This window comes from Anopheles coustani, chromosome 3, assembly GCF_943734705.1.
Source record: "Anopheles coustani chromosome 3, idAnoCousDA_361_x.2, whole genome shotgun sequence".
Taxonomy (NCBI): domain Eukaryota; kingdom Metazoa; phylum Arthropoda; class Insecta; order Diptera; family Culicidae; genus Anopheles; species Anopheles coustani.
The window spans coordinates 43,256,641-43,277,429 of NC_071288.1; the positions used below are offsets into that span (position 1 = coordinate 43,256,641).

Consider the following 20,789-nt stretch of genomic DNA (forward strand, 5'->3'; position numbering starts at 1 on the left):
CCTCCATCCAAAGATCCCGCCAATTTTATCGTGGCTGTTCTTTTTTCAAACATTACTTTTTACAGCTTATTAAGCCAAGTGTGATTAACATGTTTAATTTGCTTTCAAAAACGTCGATCGGTGAAAACTACGACCGTAGTACCTTATGCTATAGCAACATTTTTTCTTCCACTCTATTTGATTGTCCCTAATACGCTTATGTTTCAATGACATAAACATCACTAATCTCTTGTCTTCTGGACAAAAAGCAGAAACAAAAGTGATTCGCTCTGACAATGCTTGAAGACACTATTGCAGTGTAACGATGGCGAAAAGCGGCCCATTTTGGAGCCCAAATCCCTGCCGTCTCCAACCGTCGCTTTTTAATCACATTGTCTACCATCCTCTCTCGCCGGGTAATGACGGCGAGATATTGCCACATATCAAACGCCCCCACCACCACCACTTCTGACCCTCCCATGGATAATCTAGAAGAATTCGACTCATCATCGATAAGGTCGACGCGGTGGAACCGATGGGCCGTAATGCTTTTCATTAACCGGTGCCGAAGCCAAAACCGACGGAAAATGGGACACCCGGTGGCAAAAAGGATGAATGCCAGCGCAGCATTTTAATTACTCCGCCGTCTGTCGTCAAGGAGGTGCACCAGTGTGATGTGCAAGTTGCCGTCCGCTACCGTCGCCCCGCTGGGCGCCACGACGGTCACGGGAAGAAAATTTAATTAGTTTTCACACCTGTCGGTGACGCGTTTCGTCAAATGGCTTCCCTTGGCTGACTTTGATGGCGGCGCGTTAGCAATGACCGTGTCTCGACCGATCAATGTTTCTGTCGTTTCGCGTTCGATTATTGCCACCATCGACCCTGACACGCCGATAACTATTGACGGTCGGTCACGTTGAGATGAAGAAAAAGCCAAATAAATACCTGATTGCCCTCAGAAAATGGGAAAAACTGAATCGTAATCGGCAGACCAGGTGGAATATTTATTCCACTCCATGTCGGCTGACGTTTCCTATGACACAAACGATCCCACGACGCCGACAACGACGAGTTATGGCCCAATCCGGTTCACCTCGACGACGGGTCGTACAGCTGGCAGGGAAATAAATCACGAACTCCCTAATGTTCGCGCGAGCCAACACCCGTGTTGGTCAAACTGTTCACCGCTCATATCTTGTCGCTTGCAGCTTCTCATGTGTGTCGATGGACCGAAAACCGGCGGACGTTACTTATCTTTTTCATTCCTTCCACAACATTTTCATTGATCATTTTCCTTCTGTTCCGCTTCTCCTCGTCGCAGTCACGGCCACTCAACGATGGATCGTTCAAGTTTGCCGCCAAGACGAGCTTTTCCTGCACGGGCCGGGCGGCCGGGTACTACGCGGACGTGGAAACCGGCTGCCAGATCTACCACATGTGCGACGGGCTCGGGCGCCAGTTCAGCTACGCGTGCCCCAACACGACCCTGTTCCAGCAGCGGATGCTCATCTGCGACCACTGGTACATGGTCAACTGCTCGAAGGCGGAAAGCAACTATGCGGCCAACCTGCTGATCGGTAAGTCTGCTCTCGGAACGCGTTTGAACCATTTCTCAAATGCCAAACTGTCTTCCCCACCAGGTCAGCGGGACAAGCCGTTCGTGCCGGAGGAGGAGAACGAAATCCGGACACCCCGGCCCGATCTGCTCGACCGTCCGGATGGCTTCGCCTTCGGGGGTCCGTCGCTGAAGAACTTCTTTAAGGTGAGAGTTCGGGCAGCAATAAAGTGCAGCCCGCCGTCGATAGTTTGCTTTTGTTCTCATTATATTTCCAATCCGAAGCTTTCAAAAGGACCGTTGGGATTCACATGCTTGTCTTTTTTGCCTAAAAGCATAACGAATAAATAATATCTTAGTTTTAGAAACATTATTAGTTCAATTTAAACTTCAGACAGATTTTAAACCTAACGCACAGTAATTTGCGCTTGAGAGAGAAAAACAATATTGAGCTCAAATGAAGACTTATTTTAATTTTTGCCTATCACAAAAATCATCTATTTTTACGAATTGTCTTATCTATTTTGTTACTATTTAAAATATTTTTAAATATTTAAAAAGGCCTCTTTTACTACCCGGGTATTTCCGTCCTAAACGTTCCTTCCGACTGATAGCATAAACCATGTAAAATGTTAATAATCAAACTTCTTATTGGAAAAACTCTTATTTGTAACGACACGTTCTTACGACATTGTAATAAAAATTCAAATTGGAATCGAACGGAAACACCCTTGCTAAAAACCAAACGCAATATTAAGAAGCAATATGTTTAGTGGTACCAGGACCCTTGAAGAAACACAAAAAAAAAAATTGGTAACATATTCAAACTCAATTTGTTTACAGCCTCTGGTATGAGACCTTAGTATATTGTCTATGACAAGGTATTGTGAGGGAAGTTCACAAAAAAATAATGTAATAACCAAATAACTTAATCATCCTCACGAGTACGAGTACATGCGAGTAATGATTTTTCATAAAGAAAACAATAAATTTCGATCATAGTTTATGGGAGAAATTGCAGATGCAATTGCAATACAGCATGCTTACTCAACCCAAGCTTAAGAAATTTAGACATGAGAATAAACAAGCTATCGAAGTCAACGACATTTCCTGATGAGTTATAAATCGAACTATGAAATCATTTCCTTTTTCCTTTACCCTTCCAGTCCAATGCACCTGCGGTACAGAATGCAATTGTCGACGCACAGGCGCGTACGAGACCAACAACTATCGAAGCTGGTAAAGGCCAGCAGAGTGCCCGCAAGTCGAGTGTGAACGCCGAAATCTTCCAGGAAAGTGCCAGCAACCATGGACTACCGATCCACTGGAGTACTCGATACGCAAAGGAAGACGATAACGCCACGAGCTCCAAGGAACAGGACATCGCGGGGAAGAACAAGCGTGACGACGATCGTAACGAAAGTCGCCAAGCGGTCACCATTGCAACGGGCGCTCAAACGGACGTGCGGCCAGTGGTAGCGGGTGTGAAGGTGCCTTCACGACGATACGAACCTCCATTCACGCCGGCCGAGTATGAACAACGTTCGACGGAACAGAAGCCAACGGTCGCAACTACAACGACCCGAGTGATCGTATCTACAACGGCTGCACCGCCAACTACAACAACTGCTCGACCGCAGTTTTCGAGCACTCGATTCAACCCGACGAATCCTCCAGTTACGACAACGCGCACGCCGAGTTCCATTTCCGTTGTCCAGCAGCCACCGAACAAAGTCACTCAGCAACTTCTCCCACGTACGCAACCGGCTCAGTTCCAACCACCACCAGCGTCTGCCCTTCCTGCGGCACAACCGCAACCGAGAATAGTCTCGAAACCCACGCAAAATGCAGGTGAAACCTTGACCGACCCTCGCCAGTCCATTCTTCCACCGACAGCGATCCTCTTCAATGCGCCCGCTGCAACGGCGGGACTCTTCAGTGGCGGTCAGCGTCCCTTGCCGGCTGGAGTGTCGGTCCCATCGCGGGATCTTCTGCCACCGTACGAAAACCTCGCCAACTTCGATCAGATCAAGACGCGCTACACGAGCGAATCGATCTACACCCGGCAGCCGATCACCAACGAACCTTCGGCCGGCCCGGTGAAGTCGGCCATCGACAAGCTGGGCGTTGCCGACCCGCTGCCCATTGCTTCCCTCCAGCCTGCCCAGGATAAGGTCCCGCGTCCATTCAGTGTGCCGAAGCCGGCCAACGATCTGGAACCACCGCACCGGGAGTACGTGTTCTACGACGACGCCACCACGCAGGGACCACCGATCTACTACCAGTGGAAGTGGTCCGTACCATCGTTCGGCCTGGAACCACCCGGTCTCGAGGCACCGGCACCTCCGGGCGAACCAACCAGGAACGAAACACCCTTGAGCTTCTCTTCGACCAACCTGGACCGGACAGCGGCTCCCAGCGAGCGAAAGGTGGTGAAGGAGGGCGAGGAGTTGTTCGCCCAACTCAATCCGGCCGCCCACGAGCAAGAAGGACACGACGGGGGGCAGCGAGGTCGCCAGCACAACCAGACGGCACGCTCGATCTCGTCCGAAACGGGCAATCTTGGCGAGAACCGGGTCGAGGTGGAGAGCAAGCAGGTGGTGGCGCTGCCCCAGCACAACTACCTTCAGCTGAGGCAACAGTTTGCCATCCCGGACTTCACCTTCCCGCTGGACGGGGCGGTCAAGGAGGGTCAGTACGGGGACGCGGAGGCGCGCGACTCCTTCCAGGTGCGCATTCCGAGCGACGTGGCGGCACGCGATCGGACGGAGCGGGCGTGGTACGGCGAGAACGCCCGGTGTCCCGAGTGCCACCCGGGGTTCCTGCGGCCGGGCAGCTGTGAGCCGTGCGTGAAAATACGCCGATAGGACCCTACCTCCGCTCCACTTGTCATCCGCATCCATTATTTTCATCCGCATTTCCTTCACAACCAACAGGCGAAGGGGCGACCTCTCATCCGGAAAACATTTGTCCGCGTAAATCACACGAAAATAAACACATCATACCCCGCGTCATCCCTCGTTGCCCGCCGTGAAGCACACGCGCACGCCAAGATGACTCATGTGCCGCTGTAAATACACAACACACAACAATAAACGAAGCATCGAGTATGTCGATTTCATGTACGGCATAGCGTATATTATTTTAATAAAGAGTAAATATGAATCCGTGTCTGTCTTACTTGTTTCTCGCTGCGGTGGTTCGAATAGTTATCTCGAAAGAATTCAATAATTCTAGCAGGCTACGCTCAGCTGAATGTAGCGTCACCGGAGCGAAGTGTTTTCTATCTTTGCCACACGGCTTTACTGATCTCCAACCACTTTATCACTTCATATTTACCACTGATTTACTTCATTACCACTTATCTGTGCTAGGCACACACATTTTAATGTAAATTTGCGAAGTTTGTAAGAACAACTGAGAAAATCTGGGAAAACACTGCAGATCAAACACGGTAATGACAGCTTGCCCCAAATGTGGCTGCGTACTGCGCAGCAGATTGTCAAAAGTACTAACGCAACCCATCGTTGATTCAAGAAAGCAACGCAGCTTCCTTTGCAAGTTTAACGGTCTAAAACAGTCCAAAGGATTGCTTTGCTTCTTGCACAACTAACGGCAGCTATCGGCGTCACTTCTTCGCAGATCGCTCAGCTAGGCGGATATTTTCGTTTAATTGGTTAAAAAATAAAGAGCACAGATAACCACTTAGTGCATTCTATCCACGATGGATCATTTGGATAATGATAGTGAAGCCACCTTAACCGGCGACGAAGGCGAACATTGCGGTGCAACGAGCAGTAAGAAGAACTGCAACGATTTCTCGTTAACTGAGGAAGTTTATAAAGAAAGGAAGCGAGATTTGATGCGCCAGTTGAAACTGCTGAAACAGGGTAAGCACCCGAAATACCTCGCACGTGAACGTGCCCTGAAGAAGGAGCTGGAGCAACGGCTATTGGAGAACGAGCTGGAGCGCAAGCGCCTGCTCGAGTTGTCCGAACGAGAATATCAACGTGAGATCCGGGAAGCTGAAGAAGAGTTCGAAAGGGAAAGAATTGCGCTGCTAAACAAGCTGGAGGCGGAAGCGCTGAAAGAGCGGGAACTTTGTTATCAAGAGTTCATCCGCGGGAATCTGAGTGTGATGTCCACCCCGACTCGTTCGTGCATCGTAACCCGCTCCAAGGAGAACAAATCGGAACCGAAGAAAGAGTCAACTCCACGACTGGTGTACCTTCTCGAGCCGGACCAGATTAAGCAGGACCTGATGGAGATTTCTGGAAGCGAATCATCACCAAAACGCAACACTGATGAACAAGTGGTAATGGTGAACGGAAATGAAACTACGATGACATTTAATGGGCATTTGTTCCATTGCGGTGATTCTATAACAATCATGGGACTTCAGATGAATCCAATTTCAGGTGCAATTTCCCGTCTTTCCCAGGAAAGCCTGTATTTTAAATATGATAACCTGGACAGTGAGCAGTGTTTTCCGCTTTCGGACTTTCGTCATGGCGGAATCAAAATTGTTCCACGTGAGGACTGGTAAAAAGAAGATAAGAGGGATAGTGTAGAAGAGATATTAAATACTTCTGAATTCTCATGTTGTTCTTCTTTTTCTTCTTCTTGGCGTAACGACCTCTTGGTCATGCCTGCCCCGTTAAGGGCTTACGGGACTTGTTTGCCTGTTGTACGTGGATAGTCAGTCCCTTCGTACAGGGGAGGGTCCGGTCTCGGTTGGGATTCGAACCCACGCATTTTTCATATTCTTTGCTACAATATAAGGTTGGTGGGATTATGTGGAAAACATCTTTTGGGACAGAGTGGCACAGTCGAGGACCAGCCAGAGGGTGTAGGAGCCAGGGTCGAAAAGGAAAGGATGAAATATAGAAATTCCGAATATTCTGGCTCTCCTGGAGAAGGCTGGTAAAGAAGGTTGAAGAGTCAACCATCCAGAGCTTTCTTTCAGTATTGGTGGAACCGCTTTAGTGATTTAGACTCGCCAAACTCCGGGGACCCGATCATGTCCTGCTTTCTATCTGGTATTAACCCGGATAATCCAGCGTGTCCCTTGATGTTTGGATACGTAACTGCATAGAACTACAGAACAATTGATGATTCAGTGAGCTAGAACTGGTGAGTTTTAATGTCTTATATTAGATAACAATCATTTTTGCCACCAAAATCACCCATTTAGTTTGCTACTTGTCTAAATTTATCTATTAATATTTTCTTTTTATATTTGCACCTTACAAATGATACAGAAAGATGGCCGGTTCCCACTTTGCCAAGTTCTTGCAACGGCTGACCGGATTGGCGTGTAGCATAAGCAGGTGTTGCTGCCGTAGGTTGATGTTCGCGATCAGCGCGGTCCGGCGTTTGTTCGAGAAGCACACCGACCGCAACACACCGTCGACATAGATCTGCAACGAACAGGTAAAACTATAAGTGTACCTACATAAAAAAAAACCTTTCAACTAAATTCAGTAGTATACTCAAAATTGCACACAAAATGACTGTGTAGAGAAAATGTAAATGCTTCACTAGTGAGTGAACCCCTACCTCATATCCCGCGATGTGCTGTATCACATCCTTATCCACGTTCCAATGGATGACCAGCACATCCGGTGCTACACCGTGGCAAGAATAGATTTCTGCTGGACAGTTATTCTTCGATGGTGGAAGGGGAAATGTTTGCTTTATCGGACAGCACGGGATAGGAGCAGTTAACTCTTTCTTATCACCCTCAGACGATCGAGACTTCCGCTGGCGGTTGGCTTGCTTTTGTGAAGATCTACGACGTTTCGTGCGATGCCCATCACCCTGTATCGGTTTACCGCCTTTCGCTTGCCTCGGTTGGTGTTGTAGACTTTCGAGTTGTCGAAGTTGTTCCGATACCAAATGCTGTACCTGGTTTCGGATAGCCGTAACATCGCAATCGATAATCGCCAGCCGTTCGTTGGCGTCGTGAAACATGGAAATTAGTTCTTGTAACGATTCCGTCAAAGGGACATCCATGTTCATGTAACGTTCTGAGGAAAACGTTATTGGGTTTATTAAAACACCTGTCATTCGCCTTCCCAAAAGAACCTACCTTCTTTTTTGATCGATTTCGGAGGTGAATCATGTAGACGCTCTACCAAACCAAAAGCGATCGTTCCTGGTGAAGATACTCGTGGTTGAGAACACCGATCTCCACCAATGTCTTCCATCCTTTCCTGGACATTACGTAACGTTGCAATCACTGGTTCCAGAAGTTCCTGCATGGTTTTCCTCATACTTTCCTCCTGTAAGGCCTCGACCGATTGAGTATTACTTCCTTTAACACTCCCAAAATGATCCGTGGAGATGATTTCCTCCACAATAGAGTTTACCACCGACTCCTGCCCCTCAACTTCCTCGCGTTCCTCATCCTTATCGCACGAAAGTCGCTCCACTCGGGTAATACACTCTATAGCCGATTCGTTTTCGCTAAGCGTATCGAGATCGTACATCCGAGCGTCAAAACATACCGCCACGCTTTCCTCGTGGTCACGAATGTCCCCGGCCAGCATGCAGATCCCATCCGTTTGCCGTTTTTCCAGATTTCCCGAAATGCTCTCGCGCAGCTGCAGGTGAAGGTGATGGTGCGAATCGGAGTGGCTCAGCTCGATACTGCCTGCCTGCTGGAGCAGTTGGGCGAAGAGTTTCAGCGATCGCACGTTAACGGACGTGGTTGGAAGGTTGCCGTCTTGTTGGCCGGTGGACTTCACCTCACTTGGCGACTTTTCCAATACGAGCTGCAGGACGTTCATGGTTTGATTGAGGTGATGGCGCTGTACGTGCAACTCTTGTACGATGGAGTTATCGTCCAAAACTGTTTCCCGGAAGGACACGGATGGACCAAGGAGGATTGGCGGTGTGGTGGTAAGAAAATGCCAAAAGTTTATAAAAAATTCTTTCAGCCAGACGGCGCTTGATCCGAGAAACAACCAGAACGAGGATGTGAAGCAATGGCAAAGTGTTGTCGGTAACAGTGGGATGTCTCTCGTTGACTCTTCTCCTATTGTGGCATGGTGTGGGCTATGGGATTCTTCTTTGGCGCTAGAGGAGGTTCCTGGCGTTTGTTCCAGGACTTCTCTTGGGTCTTCAGCACCAAGGAGACTCTTTAGCCCGTACTGCAATGCTTCGATGAACGCATCCGTATCTTCAATATCGTGATCTAGCTCACAGACGAGTCGCTCCGCGGTACCGGATATCCGTTCGCAAGCCTTCGCAAAATCTCCGATCGTGTGAACTTGAACACGGTAGTCAAGAATTTGCTTCATGGTCAGTTTTGCCTGATTCACCATTTGCAACGGATCTTCCAGCTCGTGTGGCATCAGTAGCTCATCGATGACCTGCTTTATTTTCTCGATCAGCGATAATTGCTGGAACTGCTCGCCTACTTCTACGGGGGAACAGTGCATGACGTCGGTAAGGAGGCGTGCGAGAAACTTCACCACACTGGCCGTCGCTGGAATTTTCCGCAAGATAAACTCTTCCAGCATTAACCGCAAGTTTGTCACGATCTCTATCGCCTTCCGGGCATTGGGATACTTGTTCCAGTTCTTACTGGAACCTTCCAGGCATACACCACTCCGTGAGGCATTCGTTAGACCGAAGCTGGTGGAACCATCAGAACGACTCGACAGTAAATCCGACCGAGGTTTATGAATGTGCGGACTTGCTTGCGGTGACCCAGAAGCACCTGCCGGACGGTGTGTTTGCATCGATATCATCTCGTCGGGTCGAGTTAGCAGCTGCCGGTAGGTTTGCAGCAGCACCCGGTTCAAGTCCTCGTACGAGTTAACACCGTCCACCGTTGAGCTGGGCGTCTTCAAAACGGCAGCCGATTGCTCGGAGAACGTCAGTAAGGCGAGCACGTTCTCATCGTTCGATTGGTAAATCTGAACCTTGGGCTGCGTCACATTGTCCGCCTCCACCAGACACTGAGCATGCTGGGCGATCAACGTGTCGAGGCTCTCCCGACGTTCCCCAGCGTCCGCTCGGGCGCCTTTCACCGTTCGCTTGTACATCACCAGGTCGTCGTTTTTACTGAAACATCCAACGAACTCGCCCTCACCATCACCTTCAACAACTTCCCGCGCTTCTGTTTTCACAACCTCCGATGGGTCAGTACGCTCCTCGTTCATATTGCTTTCCGTCTGCGTCTCGTGCACGAGATGGAACATTGTCTCGGAGTGCTCGAGAAAACCACGCATCACTTCCGGGGTGAATGCCGGCTGTGAGTGCATCCGACGAACGGTGCTCGGTTGCTTCAGCACCACCAACTCATCGTCCGCCCCGATGAGGGTCTGCATTTCTACCAGTTGCTTCGCCAGACGATTTTCTCGCGACCGTTGCATCAGAACCGTACCGGACTTTTCCAATGCCTCTCCGATCGTGCCAGGGGTGAGTGTTTGATCCAGGGACCGGAAACGTGTCCTCACTTCTACCGCTTCCTTTGGCGGTGTCGACGGCAGCTCGACGATCGGTTCTCCCACTACGGTAAAGTCACTAACAGACGAGTCGGAGGAAAAACTCAGTTCCGAAACCGCCGATTCCTGGCTGCCGATGCTGAATTCTTCGTAGGTTCCATCGTACATTATTGGCTGAATAGGAATGCTTCGAACGATACGTCGAGCTTGCCCTTCCAAGGATTCTTCGTCGGTTGGGGATTGGTGCCTGTTTTGCATGGCGGTGGTAAACAATTTTGGAACTGAAAATTTTCTGATGATATTTCTAAGATGGCAGACTATAAATATTCGAATGTTCAAACGCCTACTAAAACAATAACGGATGCAAAGGATACTATGATGCGGTGCTTGTTGATAAAAAAGGATTGATCGAAGACACAGGAAGAACGGTTTAGCAAACATTTTACCATCATTTTGACCTGTAAAAGTTATGTTGTTTAGTGCTAAAAACGCATTAATCACCAATATGGAAAATCTAAAACGCCATTTTCGAGTTTCATGTAATATCTTATGATTAAAATGAACTCTTGTAAATAATTTCGGATACTACACTTGACTAAAGATCACAAGAGTTAAAAACACATAAATAAATTTCCACACTATCACAACTACTGCATGTAATTCATGGTTTTATTACTTTCTCTCTTTATCTCTACCTCTCCCACTCCGCCGTTTTCCTTCTCCTTCTCCTTTCCTCTCGCTAACTTTTTCTTATAACATTGTTTTATATTACAAAAAAGCCCGAACAGGCATACATATGAGTGTATGAGTCTGCGTATCATGTTTAAATAATACCCTGGAAGCTCACAAGTTCACATTGCATACATGGTCGTAAATGGGTCGTCTACTGAGCGACCGATCATGTCCGCCCCTCGCCGGTGCCAGTTCGCGGTTCGAATCCTTCCCGAACTGCACCGACGATGGGGGCGCGGGTCTATGGTATTGCTTTGCGTTACATGTGTTGCCCGTTGCATCACTCATTCATCGGTTCCATCGTTATAATCGTATAATAGCACAGAGAATACTAGCCATATGGTACTAGCCGCTCCCTCCGGCACGGAGACGGACGATGCGCGGTCGAACGAAAATCTCTGGTAAAATGCAGCGATCCGGTTCGAATGGCATGGTCACTCCGTCGGAGTCGATAAATGTTGTCGAACAAGGATCAATTTAAACGATAACTTTACACATAACTCAATCGAACAAATTATGTCTGTGTGTGTGTGTGTGCGCAATATGTACAGAGGGCACGAAACGGGAAAAAAACGCACAAAATCGGCTCAACTAAAGCAAAACTAAAACCTGCCTTTGCAAACGCGAAATGCATATTGCCTGCAATGCGCTAACTGAATGGTTGAAAAAACACGTACACAAAAACTGAAGAGGAAAAATTATACAACCGCATTTAAAAAAATGAATATTCGTTTCTAAGGGCTAAAACCATTGGCAGGATCGAGGAGAGCATAAAGAAAGCTTAACATAATTATTTGCTAGCGCGAGAAATAATGATGAAAACTGTATCAAACGCAAACGAACGTAAACGCTCAAACTGTTGGTTGTGTGTGTGGATGGATCCGCAAAAAAGGGAAAACCGAAAGCCTGCGAGTGAAGAACCACTCGGCGGATGCTCAGTCTATCTGTCTGCGGTATCGGTGTGTAACGGTTCGCAGTTGCCAGCTCATTCCATCCGGGTCGCCCCGGTGGCCGACGTAATTAGTAATGGAGGACGTCCAGCTAACCGCACCGTTGGTACAATAGCAGTGCCAGTAACGCACTAATGTCTCATCGTTCATCATTCCAACTATTACCTAAGAGGGATTGTTTTGTATTCCTTTCTACATAGTGTTAACATAGGTATCATAAGTTTTATAGTACCACAAAAAAAAAACATCAACAAAAACAACGACTAGAATTTTCTTTCATTTCCATGCGCCTTGGACAACGGGACGCAGCGTGCAGCGGGATTGTCCTTAACCTTGGTGTGCGTTGTGGTAGTATCCAACCGGTACCGCTGGAAGGCATTCCTGGTTATTGGCGGGTTTAATTCATCTACAAGGAGAGAAAAGAAAGCGAAAAAAAACGATTACTCTTGCTTCCACCAACGCAGATACGTCGAGGTACGGAAAGGAAAAGAACGCAGAGACACGTGTTTGGGACAGAGTTGAGAAAAGAAATCGAAAAGGAATCCAGTGGAAGCACGTAGAAGAAACAGACAAACCACTGTAGCGGAACTGGAGCATTTAGTCACCCACGGTAGGATTGGGGTTTTTTTTTTGGAGGAAATGTCAGAGACAGAGATGAAACGGTAGAGGAGGTATAGAGGTAGCAGTAGTCGAAGAAACAGGGCAGTTATCAACATTGGATCGAAACCACGACATTCACACGCACACACGGAAGGGAAGAAGGGTGCGATCGCGATCGTCCAGAGTCCACCCGGTCACACTCACCACATCGGAAGCACCAGCCACATCGGTGCACGACGATCGACGAGAGCCATCTCTCATAGGGAGAAAACAAACAGGGGATCTAGGGACGCACGGGACATTCAGTTGGTCTACACATACACAAACACACGAGTGACGAGTAGTCCACTAGACTATCCACGCAGCAGGGCAAGTAGGATCCTCACCGTTCTTGGATGCATTCTGGATGCGAGCGTCCTCAGACATCTGAGACGTAAGAGTGTAGCCGGAGTGTGTTGGTGCTCGTTTGAGGGGTGGGGAGGGTACGTGTGTGCTGGTTTTTGAGTGTGCTGATATCAGTGTCGAATGGGACTGTGCGTACTTCCCAAGCCTCTTTGGGTGGGGTCCTTTGCTCTGGGATGCTAGGAAGTCTACGTAGGGTTGGGCTCACTCGTTGACCTGACGTCCGGGATAGTTTGGAACGGGGGGTTGTACTTGTTTTCCACGCAAGAAGCTTGCCCGCTTCCGCCTTGAAAGGCAAGCTGCGTCTCAAACTGGGTCCACCTCACACCCAACGGGCAAATCGGCTGCGTGCCTAAAAGTGGGCCGACATCGGTTAGGTTAACGTCTTTGGAAGTTGGTTTAGTAGCTTCTATCCAAGCCCCACCGCCAGAAGACTAGAATGTCGGGTGGAATGAAATGATTTTCAACTGTCTACTTCTATTAAGTTCTAAATGTTACGGATGAGTCGATGGTTTTGTACAGGCTTCGATCAAGATGGTATGAAGTTCTTCCGAGCGAATGTCCATGAGTCGTGTTAAAATACCGCTTGTCAGTTTATCATGTCCCCGTTTCAAATACTTCCGTTAAACCAATCGTCCCCGATCTTCAGATCTCCTAGAATCGTTAGTCCTACCCAACGCAACCAGGGGAAGGGGTTTTGCGTCAAATGGCCACGACTACTTACTTCCTCTACGAACGATTTCTTTGGCGTCTTCACTCCCCTGCTTTCGGCGTTCAGGATGATCGTCTCCGCAAGGCTCTTCACTTCTTTGGTCTCGAACGCCGACGGTCGCGCAAATGGAAACTTGTGCTTGTCCTACAAAAAAGAAAAGACGGAGATATAGAGATGCGCTTATACAGATGTAGGGGTTCTGCTTACCTCACTGCCACTGCCGCTACTGCTCGCACTACTGTCGCTGTCCGGGAACTTCCGATTCAGTGGGTGTACCTCGTAACCGTGTCGGGTGTATGCACCTCCCTTGAGAGGTCGCTCAAGTTCCTGCGCCAAACTGCGGCCAGCCGACGACCGAGCACCACCACCGCCCGCCCTGCGTGCCTGCTGCAGTGCCACTATCTGCGATTGTTTGGCTTCCAGTTCTTCCGTCAACTGCTTGATGCGTTCCTCATCGCTGGACCGTAGGGACACCAGCTCCCGGATACGCGCCTCCAACGTTTCGACTTCCTCCCTCAGCTCACTGTTGGTTACCTCGCTGTGGTTCAGCTCCTTGGTGGAAGCTAGTAGTCGACCTCGCAGTATGCCGACTTCCGACCGGTGTGAATCCTCACCGTCACGCAGCATCTGCTGGGTGTGTGCCAATTCATCCTCGAGCGCAAGCACTCGCTTCTTCTCTCGCTCGAGCGCTTCGGCTGCCGGCCCACGGAGGTAGTTCTGCAGCTGCACGTAGTCCTCCTTGAGCGTACCGTACTCCTCCACCAGGGCGCCGTGCTTCGCCGCCAGCTCCTTGTTCTCCTTGCCAAGTCGGCTGATGCGACCCTTGAGCGCACTCTCGGCCTCCTCCAGATGCGCGATACGCTCGCTAGCGTACTCGCTGTCCTTGCTGAGGCGCTCCTCGAGCTGGGCGATCTTGGACTTCAGGTTGGCCTCCTCCAGCTCGCACCGGCCAATCTTTTCCTTGTACTCGCGCTCCATCTGCGCCCAGAGGTTGTCCGCGTTCTCCAGTGTCTCGTTGTAGGCACGGTTCAGCTCGGCGATGTTCTGTGTCAGCTCCTTCTCGCGGTTCATCAGCTCGCCGAGACGCACCTGTAGGTCGTCCGCCTGAGCGCTACTTCCGCTCTCGAAGTACTCGATGTGTTCCTTCGGGATGCACTGGATGGCGTGGTCGCTGCGCTGCTGCTGTTGTTGCTGAAGCGCGCACAGGTGCTCCTTGAACTGCTCGTGCAGCTGCCAGCTGTTGTAGAGCAGCAGCAGCGGGATAAACATGTAGATCATCTCGATCCGCTCCCGCAGCTCGTTCTCGTTCTCCTCCAGCAGGAATATTCTCTCCTCGTACTTGTGCACCAGCTCCTCGAGGCTCATGGCGGTCTCCTTCGCGTCCTGGTACTTGGCCTGGTACGAGCTGCGCGACATCTCGAGCTCGTCGTTGCGCTGCCCCATCACCTCCACGTCCTCCTCGAGCCGCTGCAACCGCAACCGGGTGTCGTTTTCGATCTCCTCCAGCTCGCACCGTTCCTCCTCGAGCCGCTCGTTCTCCAGCTCCAGCTGGCCGATCTTCTCCGACAGCTGCTTCACCCAGCTCTCGAGCTGCACCTCGCGCTCCATCCGCTCCGCCAGGTGGCGCAACTGCTGGTCGCCGCTGCTTTCGTACACCTTCAGCTTGTTCTCGAGCATCGCCGCCCGCTCGACGTAGAACTGCAGTCGTCTCCGGTCGCAGGCCTCATCGCCGGTCGGGGCGGGCAGATTGAGTCCCACCATCGAGCCCCGGACGCTGCCAGCTGCGTTGGTGGCATGTGGTGCGCCAGCCGGCACTCCCGCTCCCTTGCACTCCTCGATCTTCTCCCGGAAGCGGTTCAGCTTTTCGATTTCCGCGCACAGCTCCGCGTTTGTCTTCTCCAGGCACGGGAAGTCTTCCAGCTCGGTCTGCGTGGCCGCATTCGAGCACGGTTCGTCCACAAACACGCCACTCTCCTGCAGGCTGGTGGAGTTGTTCCACCTCGTCGTCTTCTTCATCCCGCCGAACGTTTCGGCGATCGATGCGATCGATGGTGCCTTCGCCTGAGGAGCGGCCGGTGCCGCCGTTGCCGGTTGCGATTCCGTGCTGTGGAACGGCTGCACGGTCGCCACGATGCGGGCCGCTTTGTACGGCGTGGAGCTGACCTTGGGCGGGCAGCCACTCTCAGGTAGACTGTAGTTGTACTTTTGCACCGGCAGCTCGAGGCTCAGGTCGTCACCGGCGATCTCGTGGTCCTGCGACAGCGCCTCCAGGTTGTTCAGGAGCGACAAGATCTGCAGTAGACACAGCTTGTCCTCCTCGTCGTAGCAGGCACGCTTGGTCATCGCTATCACGCGCTTGCGCACGTCGTCCGTCGGGATCTGATCGAGGAGGGACAGATCGCACGGGGATGGTAGGCCACTCTGCTGGTCCTCCAGGTGGTGGTGGCTGTTCGGCGAGGTAACACCCGAGTCGGACCGTTCCGACATCATGATCAGCTCGTCGTGCTCCTTCTCCGTGTCGGTCCAGCCATCTTTCGTCGTGCCGCCGCCAACGGTTGGGCTCGAATTGCTTCGTAGCGACCACTGGGAAGAAATGGGAAAGCAAAACTCAGCATTAGGTATCGGATTTTTAACGAATGAATGATGCAAAACCGAACTAAGAATGTTTATTTACGAAAACTGGTTGATTTTGAAGTATTCTTCGCAAAATTTTTATTTGGAACAAAGTTTCTTTTGGGAATAAATAATTTTCAGGAATCACAGTATATGGGACCTATACTCTTTTCAAACTTCTCCATCAGAAATCAGAGTTATTTAATTTTTCAACATCAAATACTGCTTTTTTTAATGTAATTACATACAGTCATGTTAATACTTAATAATCTGTTTCAAAATCCCGGTAATAAGTTTTAAAAACCTTGAATAATTGGTGGCTAAGCCTTCAAAAGTGCTTCATTAAATGAAGAAGACCATGGATCTTAAACAACATTGTAGCAACGTTTTAAATGGAAGCTTGAATTCAAGGAAAACATTGAGGTTCGTCGACATTACTTTCATTTTTTTTTTAGGAATCGGATATCTATTTCCAAAGAAAATACCATACGCTCCATAAAACGGCCAAAACGTATATCTGAACATCCTCTATTAAGATCCCTTGAAAACTTCATATAGAGCGGAATTCACAAAAAAACGTGAGATGGGGTATGCCAAGCGTAAAGGATTGCCTTTGAAACCCTTTCAAGGTTTCCTAATGAAGCGGAACGTCAATATTTATGCTTTTCGTAGACGTTAAGGTTGATATCCTGAAATTTGGGCATTTCTTGTGCCGCTGCTCCACACCTAAGGGGGGGTTCCATTTCTAATGAGATTCCAGTTGAGCGATCAAGTGGAACGGTCGGAAGTAAACGATTAAAGCTCCCGTTTTTTTCCATTCGTCTGTCATGAATATGTTGCAGCTGTTAACGATCCCTCGGCAAATGAGAAGAAAGTGTACTTGGTTCCGTTTAACATTTCGTCAAACTCATTAGTTTTCACACAAACTGTTCGGAATTATCCTGCTGCTAACGATGGAGGGTGGCTCTTTTTTCTCAAGCCCGGAAAAATTCTCCCCCTGTTCGGCAGAACAGTAGCGTACAAGCCGAAGATGGTGCCGTAACGGTTTTCGCGCCGGCCCGCTCAAGTCTCGGTTCGTTCAACTGCACTTTCCTACCGCTTCTCATGTCACGGTCATGAGCATCACCGTTCCACCGTGGATGGGGAAGCGAAGCTCGTTCGGCTTCGGATCATAGATCCGTGGGCCGCGCGCGGGAGCATCGTTCCCAGACGCACGCGGGAAAATGTGTTCAACAAATCTTTAATTATCGGCTGCTACGTTGTCTTTACCAAGGGAGGTTCGTGTCGACACGCAACGGGTCCAATCGGACGTCCCACGAACGCGTGTACTGGCTGGAAAATGCACCACCTGATGCTCGTGTCACCGAACTCCTTCATCCCGACCGTTGTGCGTGGGTTCACCAATATGAATGGTGTTTTAATGAAGGGACAAGACGCTGCAGGCAAGAACCCTCCTGCCCGAACGGGGTTTCACGCCACGCTACTGGCTCGATAACTCTCCCAAAACTGACCATTTAATCTTCGTAAAATATCTAACAGGTCGGACGAAGCAAGTAGAACGTGTAACTTCCTCCGGCCGTCAGGTAATTCGGTAGTTTATGTTTTAATTTATGAATCGCACCCGCCTGGAGTAAACAATGTTGATGGTCTTTTGTCGACTCATTCCAGAGCGCGTTCGGTTCACGGAGTTCCTTCGCTGGCATTCCAAAGGGCTCCTTCTGCCTTTGTTTGCTCTCTCGCTCCGGCTGTGAACCGGTGGCAAGTTGTGAACTATTTTAACTATCTGGTTCAGCATTCCCCTTATCGTCGATCACTTCTTCCGCGAAGGCTGTGAGTGAACGGTACAGCGACGTTTGATTCCAACGTTTGACCGAATTTTCCACCTCAGGAACTTAAATAACGCCCAAGACCCGTGCACTTGTATCTGCAAGCCGTTGTGAAGTAAGATTGACCGGTCGTGTGGCGTGGCTTCCGAGCACACCACGAGACGGTTCACGACGACAGCACGTTCGCATTGAAACCGTCAAACCGTTGAGCCCGCGCAGACTCCAGTCAGGGACGACCTTTCTTGCGGGGGCCACCTTGAAGAATCGGTATGCCCTCCGCGCAAGTGCTCGTAAACAGAGGGGTGAAATCATAAAATTAGATCTAGCAAATCCTTGGCCATTGGCGCCGCTCCTTCGGTCATGCTGGCCACGCCAAGTGCTTCGATTGACTTTGTTTGGTCTCGTTTGCTCGATTTCCTTTTCATTTTAGCGATCCATTTGCTTTCCATTCCATTCCGCTCTCGATGGCGATCACTTTGGGCCGCATCACGACGTTGGCCTACAAATTAGAGGCTCAGAATTTCGTTTGCTAATGTTCACACCCCTTCTGGCGTTCATTTCACCAGCGCGCCCTGAAGGTCGCGGGTATCTGCGTTTGGATTGTGTTTTTCTTTTCTCATTCCTCTCGTCCACTACAATCATTCACTACACCACCCGCTCTTGTTATGATACACCTATAGTGTGTATGTTTTTTTTTTCTTCTGTCCGTGGCGTTTGCTTGTTCATTTATTTGGGCCCATAATTCTCCGGGCACCAAACCAAATGCGCACTCGGGAGGGCAAATGGTACAATTTACGGACCGCACCACCGTAGGCTCCGCTCCGTTGAGCCATCGAGATTGAGATATTCGAGTGGTAAATTATTGCAATTCACATGCCCGCCAAATAGCGCCCAGCCATGGTTTACAATGATCCTTCGCCAGTGGGCAAAACGTACAATTTGGGGTTGCCGCGTGTACAAGGTTCCGGGAAATCATAACTTTGGGGGCTAGAGACATAATTTTTAAATAGCTGCTAGCTAAATAGAGCACGAGATTTGTATTGCAAACTTCCTGTGCGTCTATTTGTCTGCCCCCAGCGGTCAATATTTGAAACGAGACCGAGGCACGACCGAAGGCAAAATAATCGAAAGGGCGTTTAGGGTTGCATTTCGAATGAGAATGAACTATAGCATTAAAATTAATCATGTTTTAAATTAGCCTCGAAGATAATTCAAATTGAGCGGAAATTAAAATACAATAAACCTTCCATTAAAAGGTAGCCATAAAAAGGGTTGAGATATTTTTCATTATTTTACACTATCCACCGACTGTATTATTCAAACTCAGTTGAATGAAATTTCACTTTAAATAACTTCTATTTCATTCAATTAATTAAGCAATCAGAAAGCCACCCACTTAGCCTAATTCAAGACTTCGCATGATCAACTAAAAAGCAAACACTGGTTCCATTTACCAACAACCGTTCGTCGTATCAACTCGTTCAACCGATATTCTATACAAACCTCGTGTGTTCGCACGATCGCCATGACGAAACGCTACCGGTAGCGTGTCACAGTGGTGTAGTCGTGGTAATTTATCCGACAATTAGCAACGGATAAACTCAACACCTCACGCTCGACATCGTCGAGCTGATTAGCACGGAAAACCCTGGTACAACTGATGCAACTTGGTTTGTTTTCCACTTCCGAATACGGCCGGCTTGTTGATCTTCGACAAACACTCACTCCAAAGTGTGCCTTTGTTTTTCGCGCCGTTGCATATCACATTGTTTTCATCCGCGTTAATCGCAACTTGGCATCTAGCCCCACACTTTACAACTTCATTTCCCCTTCGATGACACCTACACGATGGGGGGAACTGGTTCAGTGGTTCGCGCGCCTAAATACGGCGACAGTGCGATAACAACGCGGCCTCCGAAAGCGTCACTAGACACTTGGCCTCGGTAAAGTATGGTTTTCTTAGAAGCTTTTGTCACTCGATAATCCCAAAGTCCATATTTTACTGCTCCCGATGGCGTGTACGGCTGTTTTGATCCGCTTGTCGATTGCTTCACAGTTGACAGTCGGAGTTTATTTGCACAGTTTTTTTTTTTTTTTGCTGTTTGACACGATCGCCTAACGGGGACTGCCTTGGACGGCACGAGTATTAGACCCGCGTCAAACAAAAACGTTGCGGCGCCTCCAGCGATCAAGATAAGGAACCGTTTGCCAACCCCTTTTTCGTTCTGGGATCGACCGGACAGCAACCGTTCACACCGCCGCACAACCGAGACTCCCGGGTTCGTCAGCCTCGAACAGTATCAATCATTGTCAGCGGCAATTAAAGCGGCAAGCAAGCGCTTTCGCACTGATTGATCCGCACACACACACACACACACGTCCGAATGGGTGATCGAAAATTGGCCACACTTTTGCTTTCTTTCGATGAGCGCGCACTGAACTGATCGGGGCGAAAAACAACCGAACGAACCGCACTCAAACACGCTTCTGGTGCGGCGATCTGGTTCCGATCGAAAGACTTCAACGGCCCCAAAACAAGCGACGAACCGAACACGCGTTCGCGTCGGAACACACGACAAGAAGCGCGGGAAACTCTCGACACTAAGCCAAACAGCACGCCCCGGGGGTGAAAGAAAAAAACGGAAAGTAAGCGAGGCAAAGAGAGAGAGAGGGGGAGAGCAATCAAACACACGCGAGCGGGCGCGCACACGCTGGGCACACAGGAGATCAATCGGAAAGCGACCGACGCCCGCGCAGTCGAGCCTGCAACTGTGCGCGAACGGCGCGTGAACATACGCCACAGGTCGGCATCGCCCCATCATGTGTCCGGGGCCTACCATCCCCGCTCGCCTGCCCCCGCCTTTCCCACCCTGGTGTGAGAGCCGGAGTCACAAGCCGTTGGCGCCATGTGTTTCGGCATTCGCAACGCTTGAAACCTGAGGCTTGGGAAAAGGGTGGCCGGGG

At 49.6% G+C, this 20,789-nt stretch overlaps 4 protein-coding genes across 4 annotated transcripts in view; 2 read left to right on the plus strand and 2 right to left on the minus strand.

Moving 5' to 3' along the window:
• Positions 1-995: 995 nt before the first annotated feature.
• Positions 996-4,401, plus strand: LOC131261570 (uncharacterized). The gene is made up of 5 exons (XM_058263631.1): positions 996-1,086; positions 1,188-1,556; positions 1,620-1,741; positions 2,701-3,289; positions 3,362-4,401. Exons 1-5 carry the CDS (start codon positions 996-998, stop codon positions 4,399-4,401), a joined length of 2,211 nt encoding a protein of 736 aa, XP_058119614.1.
• Positions 4,402-5,258: 857 nt separating this feature from the next.
• LOC131261586 (breast cancer metastasis-suppressor 1-like protein) lies at positions 5,259-6,080 on the plus strand. Its single transcript, XM_058263632.1, has one exon. The coding sequence runs from the start codon at positions 5,259-5,261 to the stop codon at positions 6,078-6,080; it is 822 nt and encodes a 273-aa protein (XP_058119615.1).
• Positions 6,081-6,780: 700 nt separating this feature from the next.
• Positions 6,781-10,248, minus strand: LOC131261602 (uncharacterized). The gene is made up of 3 exons (XM_058263634.1): positions 7,626-10,248; positions 7,094-7,563; positions 6,781-6,954 (listed from the first exon to the last, which is right to left on the minus strand). Exons 1-3 carry the CDS (start codon positions 10,246-10,248, stop codon positions 6,781-6,783), a joined length of 3,267 nt encoding a protein of 1,088 aa, XP_058119617.1.
• Positions 10,249-11,939: 1,691 nt separating this feature from the next.
• The window catches only part of LOC131271437 (CAP-Gly domain-containing linker protein 1), a 96,990-nt gene continuing 88,140 nt past the window's right edge, over positions 11,940-20,789 (minus strand). Inside the window, exons 9-11 of the mRNA XM_058272870.1 lie at positions 13,594-15,969; positions 13,399-13,530; positions 11,940-12,078 (exon numbers count right to left, since the gene is read on the minus strand). Of these exons, the coding sequence (XP_058128853.1) occupies positions 12,070-12,078; positions 13,399-13,530; positions 13,594-15,969 (2,517 nt within the window). The 3' untranslated portion in view covers positions 11,940-12,069. The remainder of the gene's footprint in view (positions 12,079-13,398; positions 13,531-13,593; positions 15,970-20,789) is intronic.

Excerpts from the sequence above, each read along its gene's own strand:
- LOC131261570 (XM_058263631.1), top strand. The coding sequence starts at position 996 with ATGTCGGCTGACGTTTCCTATGACACAAACGATCCCACGACGCCGACA. Across the intron at positions 1,087-1,187 it reads GTTCACCTCGACGACGGGTC|CTTCTCATGTGTGTCGATGG; the intron begins GTACAGCTGGCA and ends TGTCGCTTGCAG. Across the intron at positions 1,557-1,619 it reads TGCGGCCAACCTGCTGATCG|GTCAGCGGGACAAGCCGTTC; the intron begins GTAAGTCTGCTC and ends CTTCCCCACCAG.
- LOC131261586 (XM_058263632.1), top strand. The coding sequence starts at position 5,259 with ATGGATCATTTGGATAATGATAGTGAAGCCACCTTAACCGGCGACGAA.
- LOC131261602 (XM_058263634.1), bottom strand. The coding sequence starts at position 10,248 with ATGCAAAACAGGCACCAATCCCCAACCGACGAAGAATCCTTGGAAGGG. Across the intron at positions 7,564-7,625 it reads GAAATCGATCAAAAAAGAAG|AACGTTACATGAACATGGAT; the intron begins GTAGGTTCTTTT and ends CGTTTTCCTCAG. Across the intron at positions 6,955-7,093 it reads AGCACATCGCGGGATATGAG|ATCTATGTCGACGGTGTGTT; the intron begins GTAGGGGTTCAC and ends TGTTCGTTGCAG.